This window comes from Hyla sarda, chromosome 3 (genome assembly GCF_029499605.1).
Source record: "Hyla sarda isolate aHylSar1 chromosome 3, aHylSar1.hap1, whole genome shotgun sequence".
Lineage (NCBI taxonomy): Eukaryota > Metazoa > Chordata > Amphibia > Anura > Hylidae > Hyla > Hyla sarda.
This window is the reverse complement of record NC_079191.1, coordinates 383,858,812-383,871,504: the sequence shown is the minus strand read 5'-3', so window position 1 is coordinate 383,871,504 and position 12,693 is coordinate 383,858,812. Positions and strand designations below refer to the sequence as shown.

Genomic DNA, 12,693 nt, shown 5'->3' with positions numbered 1-12,693 from the left:
GTAATTGGGGACAATAAAAACTGAAGAGTTCTTGGGTATTGAATGATGGCATGTAAATTTCTGTTTGTATGAGGTAGGAGTGTCTAGGACAGGATGAGAATTGTTCTGGTCAGAGACCTGGGAAGAAGCTTTAGTAAAATTAGATACTGAGCAGAATCGGAAAGAACCCAGATTAAGCGACTCCCCATCTTTGTGTGTAGGAGAATCAGTAAGCTGTGAGACACCATGGTAGGAGGATAAAGCAAGAAACTGAGAGGCAGATGGGAAGCTTGGGCTATCAATGGAAATGTTGAAATCGCCCATAATGACTGAGGTATTTCAGTAGACAGAAATTGAGAAAACCAGGTAAAAAAGTGGTCAAGAAAGAAGGTGGGTTAGGAGAGATAGTAGTAGCTAGAAGCAGGAGGATAGGTAGAGAGAGGAGATGGATAATTGACTGGTGAGACCGACTTCTGTTCTACATAGTGGATTGAGACTGTTTATGGTGCTAAATGAAAGTAAATAGTGCATGTGGGCAAATACATGAGTAAGGGAAGGAGAGAGGGGTTGATGTGCATAGAGTCCACAGGGGAATAGATGAGAGGTAGGTCTGAAGGTAAATATATAAAATGTTTTTGGTGTTGGAGGATAGTTAAAATGTAGCCATATGGAGTGGGTTAGTGTTATTCACAGTTAGTTTTGTGATTTACTTTTGGCTTCCTTCCGGTTCAGTTCTGGTCTAATTCTGGCCAGAATAAGTTTTAAAAATTGCATGGCCCTAGACCAGAGAATGGCAATAACAATCCCCAAACACTATAACCTGCTGTGAAAAAGGGTTGACCTACCCACTAGCAGGAAAATGATAAAGAATGATAGTGAAATGAAGCAAAGTGGCTCCTATGCACAGCAAGGGAAAGGAAAAAGATTCACGCCATAACCTGTAGACAGAGGTGAATAATTTGTGGTGTTGGAATATTGTTTGTGGTCCCTGATCAGATGGTAGTATTGATCACATGGCAAGAATGTGCCATGATATTCAGTTCTGGTATAATTCTGACCATGGACACTGCACTGGAATGTACAGATAACTGCACCAAAATGGCAAAAGTGTTTTTAAAAATAATATTTTATTAGGGTTTTATTTAAAAGTGCTGCAGGTTAAAAGAGATTGGGCCTCAATTACTAAGGCTTTTCCGAGTAGATTTTGGAAAATTTTCATTTCTCAAAATAATCCAAACAACCCTACTAACAAAAAAACTGAAAAGGAGCGTGGTAGTCGGGGACATGAACTCAGAAAAGGGGAGTGGCCCCCAACATTTTGAGGGGAAAAACTACTACTACAATTTACTAATGTTTCCACACAAAATGTGTTGGATTTGAGCTCTCAAAAACCTGACCGCTCAGAACATGTGGAAAAATTTTTTTTTGTGAAAAGCGCAACATGAGTAAATAAGATGAAAAAATACCAGAAAAAAGACCTACAAAGACAACTACACTCCACTCTTAGTAAATGAGGGCTCATTGTGATTTAAAAATATCTTGGGCAGTGTATGTTATCACTGTATTGTATCCTATTGGTTTAGATCTCGCACCATTTGACTCTTAGAAGAATGGGGTCCGGATTCCCAACCACTCATATTAATCAGCCTCTGGCTCATTTTGGGGGGGGGGGGGGGGGCGGTATAAAAGAGAACTCGAAGACTTAATATGGCATGCTATTTATTTTTCTTGTAATATTTTTTTTCAGGGAGAAAGCTAAGGAAAAGGAATCCTAAAAAAGGTAATGTCTATGTATAACCTTTTGGTCATAATAGATTTAATCATTATGTTGCCTTTTTTTTTTTTTGGCCCTTGTCCCTGCACACAGTGATCTATTAGTTGCAGCAGTGCAAGAAACTGCAGCATTGTCCATTTAAGTAGTTTAAAGAAGCAGTCTACTGCAGACTATTCCCACTCTGTTGTGCCCGGGCTGAAAAAAAAAAAAGAAAACAAACTTTCAGCTGATCAGTCCTCAGGGCTGGTGCGGTAGCCCTGTGTGTCTGCTCATAGGAGAATACAGAGTGTATTTTGCTGCTGAGCAGTGTGAAATATGCTGAAATATGCTGGGTATATGCAATGTTTGACCCTTACCTAATAGGACTATTAGCCAAGCAAACCATTACAGCTATGTCAATAAGTGATATTCATTTGTAGGGCTCAATTTTGTCAAGTACTAAGCATTTATTGTTTTAGAATCTGGGAAGGGGGGGGGGGGGGGAGAGAAGCTGAACTCACACTTAAGCTTTTTGTAGTGTATTTTTCGCCCCAAAATTTACGTAAACTGATCAAAACAACCAATCCCAAAATAAGCTTAAAGGGGTGTGTCATTTTAAAATGACCTGTTTTCTTAATCAGCTTATTATATTAAACATATTTTTAAGAACTGTTAATGATTTTATTTTGTTGTTTTCCATTTTACTATGTCTTGCAATTTTCATTCTGGCCACTAGACTGAATATTAAGCTTAGACTTCCTATTCTGTACAGATCACTTTCCAGTAGTGTTCTCCTTCTTATCAAGACAGGATTGTAGTGAAAGTTGACACCAATAATACAGGATCTACTACCATTTAGAATAGCTGAAACTCAGAGGTTAGCCTACCCCTCCCTGTGGAATGTCCTCTTCACAGGTCACAGAGCGTGCCTAGTTAACTATCCCATTTATGATTTTGGACAGTCTATTGTGTCTATGGGGCTTTCCGTAAAGGATATCTCTTAATGCTGATGAAAAAAACTCAGGCAACATGACAGCCCCTATAATAATGTAGTAGAATTTTAATAACAAATTACATCAAAATAAAATTATCGAAAATATGTTTTTTACTATCTGATGCTAAAACCCAGATATGGGTTTTATATTTCCCTTTCTTTGTGTTTTCTCTTTCTAGTGTGAATCCATCTTTTTTTTTTTTTTTTTTTTGGAGGGTTCTGAAGTAGAGCAATTTGACTAATAAAGCAAGGTACACTCCCATTCTGGTTTCCTCCATCATTGACTGAACAACTGAAGGCTTGAGCTTGGTTGGCTGTCGACTTCATGTCCAGTTCAGACAGAGACCATGAGGGACGATTATCGCAAACGTAGGCTGCTTACTTAGGCCCCCTTCAAATAGGTCTGCTGTCCGGCCACATTTCCCTCTGGCACTGTAGAAACAGTATTGAAGGGAAACTGCTGATAGAACTGAACCCATTCATTTGAATGGGACAGTTCACATTCATCCGGCATCTCAAATTGGGCGCCAGATAGTTAAACACACCAGGTGGTAGGACATATTGCTGTGTTTCCCCTTCCGATATTCAGAAATAAAGTGGCAGTAATTATTTCAGTTATACCAATCTAACCTCAAGTGATTAAAGCCAGGACAATCATTGTACATTATGCCGACATCAATTGATAACAGCAATAAATACAGTAGACATTATTGTACACTTTACGTTTCATTTGTCAATTAATAGAGTTCTAACAATTTGTTGTTAAAAAAAAAAATGCGATGTGATGAGCGTAGAAAATGTACATAGCAAACTGAATAACATAATATTGATGTATCATCATTAACATATTTCACGCACAAATTAATAACCTGTAGTGTTACTAATCTCTGTCATAATTGTAATGATTTCCTATTGTTTTGTTCTTCCAATATGCGTCATTGAGCAATAAATAGAATTTTTGCTTCGGGCGATTCATATATTTTTTTCTCTCTTTTGGAAAAACAATAATCATATCAAACTGTACATCCTCCCAGGATTTCAGGGGTTTACTCTTTTTCTAGTCTCTTATTACCATTGTAGAAAGCACATCTGAGTGACATTCTCAATGAATTTCCCAAGCAAAGACAAAAGAAAAATTGAAATGTCTTGACCATTTGTCAATGTGATATGCCACATTTCTCTGGCTAAATTACATTTACGGAGGATTATTATTTAAGTGATTCCAGACTACTGTCTTTAATCCTGGCTTCATGTGGAGGTACATGGATCAACAAAATACAGAGTACCTACTAAAATGGCATTTCTAATACTCATATGTCACTCATTGCATCATTTCATACCTGGTTATGCCTTAGACGAATTAGTCTAACCTTGGACATATATATTGGGTTTATTAATCCACACGTTATTGATTTTTATTGTTTTCTATTATTCTCTTTTTTTTTCCCATTAGGTTTGTAGCAATGATATAAGCTTTCTTTTGCACCTGTTTTAGACTATTATCTTGCTTCCTTGCCCCAGTTTGTCTGGTGGACAAATGGAATAAGAATCCTGGAATATTTTTTTAGGCGAGTTAACAGGCCCACTTAAAAAAATATTTTATAAAAAAAAAAACACCCATACTCACCCCTCCTGTTGCTCCCAGTCCAGAGTCCCCAGCAGAAGTATCCTGGTGACATTAGCATACGCTGTGCATGGGACACTGCTGCCAAACACTGGCCTAAGTAGGCACATGCAAGGGGAAGTGTATGTCACCGCAGAGGCCAGTGGTTGGTCAGTTTGAGTTCCTGTATACTTAACATCACTGTGTATTACTTAGCTATATAAAGTATTGCAATTAAAATATATTTTTTTGTTTTCTAGCTAAAAGAAGTGCTTTGGATGGTGACAGTGATGACGACGGAGAAGGAAATGAATATGATTTGGAGGACAGCTTCATTGATGACGATGAGGAGGAGGATTTTGACTTCACAGATGAAGATTCAGACTGGATGCCGGATTCAGAGGATAAAAACAGTGAAGATATGAAGGATCTGCTAAGGGAAGCAAAACAGTTTGTTAGAGGGAAACGCTGATTTACAGTTTTGAAGACACAGCTTTCTGCAATCTAATAATAGGCTGCTTCCTTTTATTTTCAGTGTTAAAAAAATGCTGATATTATAAAAGTATATATATATATATATTTTATACTTACTCTCTAATAATAAAGTTAAGGAACAAAGCTTTAATTTTAAGAAGACTATGTATTGTGATGTTATTTTATATCTGCCTTTGCCATACAATTCTGTAGATATTTTGTGAAATGTGTAAACCAGTGTTTCCCAACTAGGGTGCCTCCAGGAGGTACAAAACTATTAATCACAGCATACCCAGACAGCCTTTGGCTTGGTGCCCTTTTATTCCCGTGCCAGGACCATGGCTAATGCCAGACATCACTGATCAGTCTGATGTTCAGATGTTAGGGATCTTGTGCTTCCCCACCTTCCATTTGAGGATGACCCACAGATGCTCAATAGGATTTGGGTCTAGAGACATACTTGGCCAGTCCATCACCTTTACCCTTAGCTTCTTTAGCAAGGCAGCAGTGGTCTTGGAGGTGTTTGGGGTCATTATCATGTTGAAATACTGTCCAGTCTTTGAAGGGCCCAGACTATGACACTCCCACCACCACAAATTAAAAAAATATGGACAGCTCAACAACAAAATTGTATGAGGTTAACTGGGTACACCTGTACCCGCAGGTGTGAGAAAAATTGAAGACCGTATAAAAGAGAATCCCAGTCCTCAAATACCTCAACCAAAAATGGATGTACAATGGATACTTGGTAAAAAATAAATTTTATTTAAATGTAAAATTGTGTCACACATATATATATATTTAATCACAGGTCCCATATGATTAACAAATATCCAATTTAGACATATAACATTTAAAAAGGGAGAGGGGACCTGGATAAAACCTCCAAGGGAAAAAGAAACAGAAAAAATGTCCCAAAGAACTAGCGATCATATAGTCCTGTAATAACAAAAGGTCCTATGATGGTGCAGTAGTCTTAGATGTCAGAGAAATTAAACATGCTAGATAATCCAAAAGCAGTTAAATGGCCAGTTCTTGATAGGATGTGACCTACAACAATGTGACCAATATATGTATCATATATTGGTCATATATATATAACAGTACCAATATATGTATCATATTTGGTGATCAGAGCACGATCACCAAATATGATACATATATTGGTACTGTGTACCGCTCACCAACTTCAGGTGCAGATCAATGACACACTGTATCGCTCATCAGATGTAAATACCGATCATCGGCTCTGCTGATGTTAACTGGTCAGCTGCGAGGGTTTCTCATACTGTGTGAAAGCGGCTCCAATCAAGCCCCATTACGGACAGCATCCGGTCTCACCGATCAATGCCTCAGCCCAGAGCGTGGACGGTGCGTCTCAGCAGAGTTATATGGTCACAATCCAAGACATGATTCAAAAATCAAAAGATCCATCCTCTGTAGCTTTGTGTGAACAATGTTCAAATAGAACAGATTAAAAATGTCCAGATAAAAGGCCAAACGCATTTCGGGGTGTGGACAAATGTGTTTTAACCCATTCCTCAGTGGATGACAATGACGTCTTAAAGTAACAGGTCACTTATATAGGGTTATACCTGATTATTCAGTTGAAGAAAAACTCTGTAAGATAGTTGCAAAATAAAGAATGGACTTGAGCAGTAATGGATGGAATACGCAATAAAGATTCATAACATATATACAAAATTACATAAAAGTAGAAGAGGATACAACCTGGCAGCATCAACCAACGCAATAGTATGTGTTTAATATCTCCCAGTTCACATTTACCATAAAATGCAAAATAGGACCCAATTCACACACATACTGCATTTCTAGGCATTACTAAACATTTATGCATTTTTTTATACCCCACATAAATTCAAAAATAGATAATAATAAAGAAAATAATGAAAAATTCAAAATAAAGAAAATCCAGAGCAGTGGAAACAAATAAAGGATTTCATCCTTTATTTGTTTCCACTGCTCTGGATTTTCTTTATTTATTTATCTTTTTTTTTTTCATTATTTTCTTTATTTTTTTATTTTAATTTTTTTTATCTATGTTAGTATTATTATCTATTTTTGAATTGATCTAGAGTATAAAAAATGCATAAATGTTTAGTAACGCCTAGAAAATGCAGTATGTGTGTGAATTGGTTCCAATTTTGCATTTTATGGTAAATGTGCATTGGATGCTGCTGCCAGGTTGTGTCCTCTTGTCCTTTTATGTAATTTTGTATATATTTGTTACGAATCTTTATTGAGTATTCCATCGATTACTGCTCAAGTCCATTCTTTATTTTGCAACTATCTTACTGAGTTTTTCTCCCAACTGAATAATCATGTATATCCCTATATAAGTGACCTGTTACTTGAAGACATCATTGTCATCCACTGAGTAAGGGGTTAGAACACATTTGTTAACATTTGGCCTTTTATCTGGACATTTTTAATCTGTTCTATTTGAACATTGTTCATACAAAGCTGCAGAGGATGGATCTTTTGCTTTTTGAATCATGTCTTGGATTGTGACCACCGTCTACGCAGTGGGCTGAGGGATTGATCGGTGAGACAGGACGCTGTCCGTAATGGGGCTTGATTGGGGCCGCTAGCACACAGTATCAAGAACCACCGCAGCTGACCAGTTAACATCAGCGGAGCTGACGATCGGTATTTACATCTGATGAGCGATACAGTGTGTCATTGATCTGCACCTGAAGTTGGTGAGTGGTACACAGTAGGGATCGACTGATTATCGGTTTGGCCGATATTCACGATTTTGGGCGTTATCGGTATCAGCAATTACCTTGCCGATAATCCGATAATGACCCAACCCCCCGCACTGCCCCACCGTTTGCACCGCGACCTCCCCCCCCCATTGACCCACCGCACTGCCCCGGCCCCTTTGCCTCCCCCATCCCCGGTTTTATAACTACCGGGGTCCACGCTACTTCTGGCTCCTGCTGCGTCCTGCGTTACGCTGTACGCAATGACGAGTGACGTCCTCAACGCGATGTCACCGTCAGTGCGCACAGTGACAGCTCAGGAGGACGCCACCGAAGCCAGATGTAGAGTGGGCCCCAGGAACAGGTAATTATGAAACCTGGGATGGGGGAGGCAATGGGGCCGGGGGTGCGGTGAGGTGTGGCGGTGGGGGGGGGGGCGGTGCTGGGGGGGGGCGGTGGCGGTGATAGGACTCAGGAGGACCCCCTGACAGGCAGGGGGAGAGAAGCGGGTGGCGGCCTATGGCACCGCAGAAGCCGCTGCAGTTCATTGATTTAAAGCGCCCGCTTTAAATCAATGATCTGCATCGGTGTTGGGGGGGGAGGGGGAAATAGCCGATAACTTATATCTGTATAAGTTATCGGCCCTAACCTCCACAGATTATCGGTATCGGCCCTAAAAAATCGATATCGGTCGATCCCTAGTACACAGTACCAATATATGTATCATATTTGGTGATCTTGCTCTTAGTCACATTGTTGTAGGTCAAATCCTATCCTATGTTTAATTTCTCTGACATCTAAGACTACTGCACCATCATAGGACCTTTTGTTATTACAGGACTATATGATCGCTAGTTCTTTGGGACATTTTTTCTGTTTCTTTTTCTCTTGCAGGTTTTATCCAGTTCCCCTCTCCCTTTTTAAATGTTATATGTCTATATTGGATATTTGTGCATCACATGGGCCTTGTGATTAAATATATTTATATGTGACACAATTTCACATTTAAATATATATATATATTTTTTTTACCAAGTATCCATTGTATATCCATTTTTGGTTGAGGTATTTGAGGACTGGCATTCCCTTTTATCTTGACTCCCACCCCCACGCTTGACTGTAGGCAAATACGTTTATCTTCGTATCATCAAAACACTAGACATGGTTCCAGTAATCCATGTCCTTAGACTGCTTGACTTCAGCAAACTGTTTGTTGGCTTTCTCGTGCATCATCTTTAGAAGAGGCTTCCTTCTGGGATGACAGCTATGTAGAGCAATTTGATGCAGTGTGTGACTTAGTCTCCACACTGACAGGCTGACCCTTCACCCTTTCAGCGAACCAAGCCTGGCAAAGTTAAAAAGTTCTGCCGAATTTACCAGAAAGGTGGAAAGTTCACCATGTTCAATTCACCCATCTCTATAATAATAATAATAACATATGACACTTAAATGTTCTTTGTAAATGTTTTAAACTGTGGTGGAATATGTGACTTCAACAGGAACAGTATTCCCGAAGAGCTAATTCAGATTAAGTCTTCCATGAAATTCTTTAAGAAATATGAGCAGTTTGGAAAAAAAAAAAACTACACTTCATAAATATTGTGTTCCATTTAATACTATGAGTCACGAGCGGCTTACTTCTAATGTGCTGCAATGCTACTTTTGCTTGATTATTTTCCCAAACTAAACTAAACTGCAAAAATAGATCATGGGAAAAAGTCTAAATAATTAGCATTTTGTTTAGAGACAGAATCCAGATACATATTTAACCATTAGAATATTAAAACAAACAAATAATACACTGTGAATAAAAGGAATGCCTCCATTCTATGCATCACTCATAGTAGGATAAATCTGAATCTAGAGTTTTTAGTTAAGCCTGTTAACATATCCACTAGCAAAAATATGGGTATTATACAGTTTTTGACATTTAAAAAATTGGACAAAAAGACAAAGAACAGAACAAAAACAGAAGCGAAAAGCTGATGAGTTTTGAGCTATATAGCCCTTAGTCATGAGGCGTCAGCGTTTTGCTTCTTTTTTCACTTTGTGTTTTTGTCCTGTTTTTTAATGTACATCTATTTAACATGAAATTTTAATAGTTGGATATTTTTTGGAAGAGCTGGACGTCCATTGTTTTTGTTCTCTGATCTGCTGTCTATGCAGGATGTAGCCCGCTACTTGTTCCGTGCTCCCCTGCATACCGTCTGATTTCGTCTACGTCTGAGTACCTATTCACATTGGGTGGTGAGCTGAGCTGGGGTTATCTTCTATAAAATTCTCTTTAGCACCTAAGTTTACAATTAAAGAGGTACTCCAGTGAATTTTTTTTTTAAAGGGGTACTACCGTGCTGACAACTTATCCCCTATGTAAAGGATAGGGGATAAGTTGCCTGATCGCGTGGGGTCCCGCCGCTGTGGACCCCCCGCGATCTCGCACGCAGCACCCCGCTGTCATCAGGCCCCGGAGCGAACATCGCTCCGGGTCTGATGACTGCCGATCACGGGGCCGGAGTATCGAAACAGCTGTCTCGCCCCTGCCATAGACTTGCATTGAGGGGGCGGAGCGTGACGTCACACGGGGGCGGAGCTGTGATGTCACGATCACCGGCCCCGTCATCAGACCCGGAGTGGATGTTCGCTCCGGGACCTGATGACAGCGAGGTGCTGCTTGCAAGATCGCGGGGGTCCCCAGCGGCGGGACCCCACGCGATCAGGCAACTTATCCCCTATCCTTTAGATAGGGGATAAGTTGTCAGCACGGTAGTACCCCTTTAAATCAACCGATGCAAGAAAGTTAAACAGATTTGTAAATTACTTCTATTTAAAAATCTTATTCATATTATTAATAATATTATATTATTCATTCTTTAAGTACTTCAGCTGCTGTATGCTCCACAGGAAGTTCTTTTCTCTTTGAAATTATTTTCTGTCTGACCACAGTGCTCTCTGCTGACACCTCTTTCCATGTCAGGAACTGTCCAGAGCAGGAGCAAATCCCCATAGCAAACCTTAACCTGCTCTTGACAGTTCCTGAGACGGACAGAGGTGTCAGCAGAGAGCACTGTGGTCAGGCTGGAAAGAAATTCAAAAAGAAAATAATTTCCTGTGGCGCATACAGCAGCTGATGAGTACTGGAAGGATTATGATTTTTAAATAGAAGTCATTTACAAATCTGTTTAACTTTCTGGCACCAGTTGATTTGAAAAAAAAAAAAAGATTTTTTCCACCCGAGTACCCCTTTAAAAGTAATTAAAAAAATAAAAAATAAAAAAAAACAATCCCGACACCAACAACTTTTACACTCTCAATTCGATGACTTGGAGAACGGGAAACGAAGGAATAACATTCGCCTTCGGGGGCTACCCGAATCGGTTCGTCCTGCTGACCTGGTTCCCATCCTGTCGGGCCTCTTCAACTCCATCCTGGGCATTGCGCCCTTAAAGTGCGGACCCCCTCAAACCTAGAGATGTGATTTGCCGCATTCATTTCTATGCACCTAAAGAGGCCATACTACGCAATGCCAGACAGCTGCGTGACCTGGACTATGAAGGGACTCACATTTCTTTGTTTCCAGATCTCTCCTGCCACACTCTGAGACAGAGAGCGACCCTGAAGCCCCTCCTGGCGGTGCTGCAATCCCGTGATATCCCATACCGCTGGGGTTTCCTGTTCTCCCTCTCTGTACGTATGGATGACAAACTGGTGACGCTCCGTCACCCATCTGAACTCCCGCTATTCCTACAAACTTTGGGACTTTTTCCACTGACTTTGCCACAATGGGAGGAACTCCTGCATGACCCGTTTCTACCTACTGCTGTGGACGCTTCTGCCGGGATTGTATCTTCACTTCGTCCCCCATCCACACCACGCCCTCAACGTTCCAGAAGGCGCCAACATAGTGCTAGCAGATCGGGCAGAGGCTCCCAATGCTCCCCATGATCCTGCTTTGTGTTGTGGAGTCGCTACACTGAGGTGCCGACCTTCATCTGATCCGGGTCCGCATGGGAGAGGTGGACTCGACTGATCCGTTCCTGCTTCCTACACCCTGGTCTCGAGTTTGATGAGTATAATACTGCTACCTTTGACAGTTTATTTTTGAAAATGTGTTTCTTGCCAGTTTTTCTATATTGCCTGTTGGCCCAGTTTACTAGCCCCTCACATAGGTTTATTTTCTTAGCTGCCTTCAATGGTCATACGGGGCTCTCCAGTTGACTGTGTTATACTGTCATGGCTGGTTTCCCCCGTATCTCCGAAATGTGCTCCTACACCCCCGTAGGTCTCTGGTAGGATTTATTCACTACCTGTATATAGCCCTTGGCTTGCATTTTAGTATATTTTTTGCGCTCCTCTTAAGCGCTGTTTTTTCTCATGTTTATTTCTTCCTCCCCGTCCTCTCCCCCCTTCTTTTCTCATCTATCTCTTTTGCGTTGCTGTGACACACACCGGTCTTTGCTCCACTCCCAGGTACACCACCTTGCCCTCTGTGCGACCTACCATCCATGATGGCGTTACTTAGTCTCCTCCCTGAACGTTCAGGGGTTTAATGTTCCTGGGAAGCGAGCAAAGATTTTATATGGCTTTCATAAACAGAGCGCATATAGTGTGTCTGCAAGAGACCCACCTGCGCGCTGACAGGATTTCAAAACAGATACTACCCCTCCTGGTTCCATAGTAGCTCACAGTCCCAAAAAGTTAAGGGGGTCGCCATTTTCTTTCATAAGTCTCTGGCGGTCCAAATACTGGACTCCTGCGCAGATACTGGGGCCCGTTACGTTTTTGTCAAATGCTCCATCCAAGGCAGGGAATACATGGTAGCGTCCATCTATGCCCCTAACCATGGCCAGCGCACCTTCCTAGAAAAGACACTGGAAGTTCTCAATACCTTCTCCCAGGGAACCCTGATAGTGTGCAGTGACTTCAATGTAGCCCTCAACCCCGCCCTGGATGCGTCCTCGGGCTCGAGTACACTCTCCTACGCGGCAATCTATACCACTCGCTTCTATAAACTACTCCACCCCTCTCCTATCGGCCTTTAACGCCGTTTCCCCAGAATCCCTGTTTCCTGCCTCCTTTTTAGCGGCCTTTATCACAGTTATACCCAAGGAGGGTAAGGACCCAAATCTTTGCCCCAGTTACCGCCCGATCTCCCTCCTCAATGTGG

General features: G+C 41.0%; 1 protein-coding gene across 1 annotated transcript in view; it reads left to right on the top strand.

Annotated features, from left to right (window-relative positions):
- The window catches only part of APLF (aprataxin and PNKP like factor), a 174,623-nt gene extending 169,669 nt beyond the window's left edge, over nt 1–4,954 (top strand). The window contains exons 10-11 of the mRNA XM_056567904.1: nt 1,727–1,759; nt 4,590–4,954. Of these exons, the coding sequence (XP_056423879.1) occupies nt 1,727–1,759; nt 4,590–4,801 (245 nt within the window). The 3' untranslated portion in view covers nt 4,802–4,954. The remainder of the gene's footprint in view (nt 1–1,726; nt 1,760–4,589) is intronic.
- The last annotated feature ends 7,739 nt before the right edge of the window (nt 4,955–12,693 follow it).